Source organism: Nicotiana tabacum, chromosome 20 (genome assembly GCF_000715075.1).
Source record: "Nicotiana tabacum cultivar K326 chromosome 20, ASM71507v2, whole genome shotgun sequence".
In the NCBI taxonomy this organism is placed as follows: domain Eukaryota; kingdom Viridiplantae; phylum Streptophyta; class Magnoliopsida; order Solanales; family Solanaceae; genus Nicotiana; species Nicotiana tabacum.
The window spans coordinates 114,622,536-114,628,293 of record NC_134099.1 but is presented as its reverse complement, the minus strand read 5'-3'; the positions used below and the strand labels follow the sequence as shown (position 1 = coordinate 114,628,293).

The window sequence follows — 5,758 nt, the reverse complement described above, 5'->3', positions numbered from 1 at the left end:
TGGTCTATCAGTGCTCTGTGCCCCAAATATATGTATCTTGAGAATCCAAATTTTCCAAGGTTGTGAAAATTATTGTTAAAAGTTAATTCTTGAGTTAGCACTTGGAAGGTCTATGAAAAAGAATGAAGTTTCTTCTATTCATTCTCTAGGCAACTAATAGTGCAGCTATGACAGTTTTCACTGTATTGGATATTAGATGGAACACCATTTCATTGGCACCAAAACATTTGGAAAAAAAAAAGTACAATGCTTCATATGTTGGGCCCGTGTCTAGTATCATATATATATATATATATATATGTACGGCAAGTAGCATAATGTTTGGGATGAGGTAGGGAGTGCTAGTGTAACGAGGAAGATAACGAGCGTGCAATGGTAAAATAAGCTTTTATTGCAGGATATGCTAATCCTTCGACCGAAAATATTTAAGTGTAACAGATTCTACTGGATATTCAACAAGTACAAGAGTTAGAATAGAGAAATGTGTATTCTAAAGTTAAGAAGGAAGGATCATGAACAATTCTCTTTTTAGCAGCAAACTCATTGTATGCTTAAACTAGTTCCATTGGAAAGGCAAAACTTTATTGATCACAATTTGTTCAAAGAGACCTCTCTATTCATTTGAGAGTTCAGATGTAACAGGGTTGGAACCAAAATTGCCGATTACAATGGTCCTGGAAAGGTGCCATTCTCCCTCTGCTCGTTCCATCTATCTATCTGCAGCCACAATTAAAGCAAAACATGTCATTGCCAAAAGGAAACAATTAAAAAAAAAGGCAGCAAAGAAACACCTTAAGTCTAAGCCTCAGTCGACCTATGAGACTTTTGAGGTCAAATATCACAGTGACCAGAAGTATCAAACTTGCCAACAATTCCCTTGCTCCCTCAAAATAATAGATAAAAGGCTGCTTTCACTCCTGTTTATTTCTCAAGAATAGTTTCATTGATTACCACGCCCTTTAACCATACCTAACCACTTGTTCATACAGAGATTCATACATATTCGAAATTATGTAGCATTGACTTGTTTAAACTCAGAAATTATGTTAGAGCAGGATTTTAATTTGAATCACAGCTTTTACCGCAGGCACAGAGCCAAATCTAACACAATCACAGCCCCAAGTATGGCTCAAAGATCTTCAGATCTGACCTGCAATAACCTACCATGCAATTGGATCACCACTCTATGAACTTTCAACCCATCAGCAAATTACAATCAATATCAACACCAACACAAAGCTCTAGGAGTGACCCACGACTACTAAATTTCTTAGACCAACTAAACTCCGCACCATGAGACCACTGCTAACATTCAACTCCCACCTCCCTCTCCACTTTCCACTCTAAACGCAATCAAGACAATGGAAAAATGAAAAGTGAAACCAGTTATCTCACCCTTATGATGAAAGTTGCATAATTTATCAAAAGTTGAAGAGATTTGTATAATCTACCGACGGAGGAGTGTCTACTAGTTCCTGTGAACCATATTACCTGATTACTGGCCAATCCACAGGCACCCATCTTATCCACCCCTTTGGATGAATTGCAGTGCTAGGATTTGAACACAAAGTCAATGGATATGGGCCCCACTGTATGCTAATTTCATTAACTCCTGAGAAGGCGTCATTTTGGATCACATGTCCAGACTTTTTGACAGCTCTGACCTTCTCCCATCACAGATGGAAGATGCTCACTACCCTCTGGCTCCTCTCTGCTGAGGGAAGGTGCTAAAGGCAGTCACTCTTATCACTCCCTACCCTATTCAGTTTGTACTCATTTTATCTCAAGTCAAACCCAGACCCCTCCTCTCTCCTGATTTAAGGATTTTATGGTCTCTGATTTGTGGGCATTATAGTCAGAGCTTCTCTGAAGGGGAGCCTTGGCGTAACTGTAAAATTCACGGGTTAAAGCCGTGGAAACAACCTCTTGCAGACATGCAGGGTAAGGCTGCGTACAATAGACCCTTGTGGTCCAACCCTTCCCCGGATCCCGCACATAGCGGGAGCTTAGTGCACCGGACTGCCCTTTTTTTATAGTCAGAGCTCCTCTATATACCCTCTTGGCCTCTTTACCACTGCAAATTTCACCTTCATACTTCTCATAATCTGAATAGTGTCCCTAATCCGTTTCTTCAATTTAGTTGCATAGACGGATTTTGTGTTGTATCTTAGGATCAATTGTCGAAAAAAGCACCGAGAATCATTACTGCGGACTTCGCGATTGCTAATAAGTAAATTTTGCATTCAAAAATCTTTGTTAATCCAATCAATACATTAACATTTCAAGTTATAGTGATTTCTATGATTAACAATTCAATTTCCAGATCAAGACAATCACTCCACTTTGGAACATGACTGCTTCCATCCAACCAAATCCAAGGGAAATTTTGTATATATAAGCGAGCTGGTGACTTCTACTTTACCCCATATTTGCCCAACGTTTAGTTGAAAGCAAGATTACGGCAAGCGTACAACCAAAAGCATATACATAGACACACATTATGTATATACATATTAATGTATATGTACACACACACATATACATAATCTGATCTTGCAAATGCAACATAGAAACAAACATACCCATTCACCAGGGCAAAGGGATCGGTAATATTTGGCAAACTTATCACATTCAGGAGCGCCTTCACCCTTTGCAGCTATGCATCTGAAAGGCAAACCAACCAAATATATTTGAGGCTACACCGATTGTTTACAAAAGTACATACAAATAGAAAAGAGCAATGGCCAGTATATTATGCAACTAGAATAGTCTCTTTGTAATTGAGCTAACAGTGTCTTTTTTGCTTCCATAACTTTTGTATTATTATGCATCTTCTTGATGCCAACAATGAAATCTATTATTACTTCATCAAAAAAAAGAGCAATGGCCAGTCTAGGTATATTTACTGACCGATGATATTCAACATATCTTGTGAAGCAGTGCCTTGTCTGATTCGTAGTAGGGAAACGGAAGTCAGCAGGCGCTGTCTCGAGCTAGTTGACAATCACAACAAGAACCACAACATAATCAAATGGATAAGATATAGCCAATATATAGAAGTCAAAATTGATTTTCCAGTCAATCTAACCTTGATCTCAGGGGTCTCATCCGCTGATTGTTGATCCCCATTCCCAGAAGTCTCGTCTTCAGTACTTTCAGTGCTTTCTTCACTGGCAGCCTCTACAGGAGGGGAGGGTTCATTAATTTCAGGTGCTGCTGTGTCAGAGGCTCCACTGCTTTCTTCAGGTGCAGCAGGGACAACTTCACTACTCTCAACCACTTGGGTTTCCTCAGTTCTGGAAGTAACTTCCTCAGATGGAGCAGTAGAAGAGGCCTTAACCTCAGTTTCTTCCACTGGATTTGCCACTGCGGTGGATTTCTCTTCTTTCTCTTTCAGTAAATATTGCTGCACATGCAGGATTTGGATAAAAGTTTGTCATTTGCTGAAAAGGCTTCTATCATGGAGATGAAAATCTCAGTAGAAGAACAAAGCGTTTTAGATGTGTCCTATACTAGAGCTATGGGAACCCAATAGAAGTATAGCCAATAAAAATAATTTCAGCGGGAGTGCCCACATTCATCTACAGTATCCAAACAATAGAAGACCTGAAGAGCTTACAAGCTCGTGAATAGGCAAAGGAGACATGCTAGAAAACCTTCTCCAAGTCACTATTAAATGGTTCCTAAAAAAATCATTTCGAATACATGGAAATGCCTACTCCAGCATAAAATGTTATTAGATGAGATTTAATGTACTTTTTTTATCTTAATATTTTTCCAGAGAAGAATCTAAATTGAGACGCATGTTGGCTGTTGCCATGTTAAAGTTAAACAATTAAAAGAGATTTGCATTTTAAGCATTTTTGTGAAATTGTCTTTCAAATAAAAGATTTAATTTTTGTCCAGTTACCACCTATCGTAGTAAACCTCCTTTCATTATCGGAATGAGCTACATGCCTCCTAGAAAGGGCCCAGGTGGCAGATAAATTTGGAGTTACATAGGTTAAACACAGTCGTAAGACATTTCACTATTAGTTTCAGTTACATCTTACGCAGACAACTTCAGACAAACTTCCGAAGCAAACATCATATAGAGGAAAGTCGCTTTCTTTGGCCTTCCTTTTTGTTTACTTTAGCTTTCCAAGGAAACAGTTTTTATACACAACTTTATACCAATCTACCCCAGACCCCACTATGTAGGATTATACTGGGTATGTTGTTGTAACTTTATACCAACCTAACGAAGGTATACAATATTTCCCTTGAACCAAACATACAGTGGAAATAGGCCACTTCCATTTTCCTTTCCCAGGGCCGAATAAGATGTTTTCCTCTTCACTTTTACACCTAGAGACCTTAATAGGCAAAAAAACAAATTCCACTTTAGTTGAGGATGGCAAACGGGGCAGGGCGGGGCAGGGTGCAGGTGAAGCCTATCCTGCAAAAGTTAACTCTCCCACCCTGCTTGGCATATTTCTCTATTATGACCCGCCCCATCCCTGCCCATTCTACCCCACTAAAGTTTTATCCGTTTTCCCTTATTTGCACAATTTAGCTAAACCTGACGAGTTTAACATGTCATTATTCTCTATATCACCCTGCGATGCTTTTTATTTTCAAAAACTTTGTTTTAATCCGCCCCGCATGTTGATTTGCCTTGCCGTGCCCATTCCTATCTCTAACTTTGGTCACTTTGTCATCTAAACCAAAATCCTATAGATAGAAAGGAAAACACCCAAAACCAAAGCCAATAAATCAATCAAATTAGAACTCGTAATAGGTGACGCATCCCATGACCATCAGCTGATTATTTGCTCTTATTTCCTCTCAAATTGAACCGATAGTCCGATACCCACAATTAAATTCTAAATCTCAGAAAAATAAACAAACATTAACTTGGATAAAAAATCATGCTGTCGGCTATACATGCCAATTATAATTGCCTAAGACTTATCCACCCCTCTTCCAGCGCTACTAATTAAAAGAATATTCGTTCAATATGCAAATCTATGAATCTAAACATGATTCAAAAAAATCAAACTCGTGAGCTTAAGAAACTTAAAAAAATATAAAATCAATCAACTAGGCGTAAATCCAAAATTAGTTGAGATCCGATGTATAAATAACATAATTGGGCCACGAAAAAGACTAAATTGATAAGAGGTGATGAAAGAGAAGCACCTCCGATAAAGATGGGGTACTTGAGTTGTCAACTTCGGCCATTGCCGCTGGATATTTGCAGACGGGCTTAGGTGTTTTGGTAGAAAGTTCGATTACAGGAACCTACTCTACGGAAAGTGAAGGCAAGAAAGGGGGAGGCTATCAGCCGTGAGACACGTTGCAGATATCGAGCTGCGGCCCGTGGGCCTAACAGTTTCGCTGTCGTTACTGGGCTTACTTAGCTTCCTAAGCTGGTTTCTTAGTTTGGAGGAAGTAGACCTTTTTAGGCAAAAAAATCGCAGAAATATGATATTAGTGGGAGTGGTCTTTCACTTATGACCCCTCACTATTGCTCATGGGCAAGCGAGGGACAAAATTTGTTAAAGTTGAAATTTTATTCATAAGGTAGGGGGGGATTCCATTTTGAGAGTTATTTTAAAGAATGAAAACTATTTTAAAGTTTAGCCGACTCAGGATAAACATTAACCATTGGGCTGAATTTAGGCTATTGTAGAACCTAACTTTAGACTCTGGCGAACTGAAGTTGACCTAAAGGTTTGAAGAAGAAGAAGAAGAAGAAGCAACAGCATAAGCAGTT

At 38.9% G+C, this 5,758-nt stretch overlaps 1 protein-coding gene across 1 annotated transcript; it reads right to left on the bottom strand.

Moving 5' to 3' along the window:
• Positions 1 to 368: 368 nt before the first annotated feature.
• On the bottom strand, positions 369 to 5,357 carry LOC107795736 (uncharacterized). Its single transcript, XM_016618417.2, has 5 exons — positions 5,182 to 5,357; positions 3,089 to 3,406; positions 2,911 to 2,993; positions 2,583 to 2,664; positions 369 to 717 (listed from the first exon to the last, which is right to left on the bottom strand). The coding sequence occupies exons 1-5, from the start codon at positions 5,221 to 5,223 to the stop codon at positions 664 to 666; spliced, it is 579 nt and encodes a 192-aa protein (XP_016473903.1). The 5' UTR covers positions 5,224 to 5,357; the 3' UTR covers positions 369 to 663.
• Positions 5,358 to 5,758: the final 401 nt, after the last annotated feature.

Bases quoted from the DNA above. Each gene is read 5' to 3' on its own strand.
- LOC107795736 (XM_016618417.2), bottom strand. From the start codon at position 5,223: ATGGCCGAAGTTGACAACTCAAGTACCCCATCTTTATCGGAG. The intron at 3,407-5,181 runs GTGCTTCTCTTT...CTGCATGTGCAG, and splicing joins GTACCCCATCTTTATCGGAG to CAATATTTACTGAAAGAGAA. The intron at 2,994-3,088 runs GTTAGATTGACT...ATTGTCAACTAG, and splicing joins ATGAGACCCCTGAGATCAAG to CTCGAGACAGCGCCTGCTGA.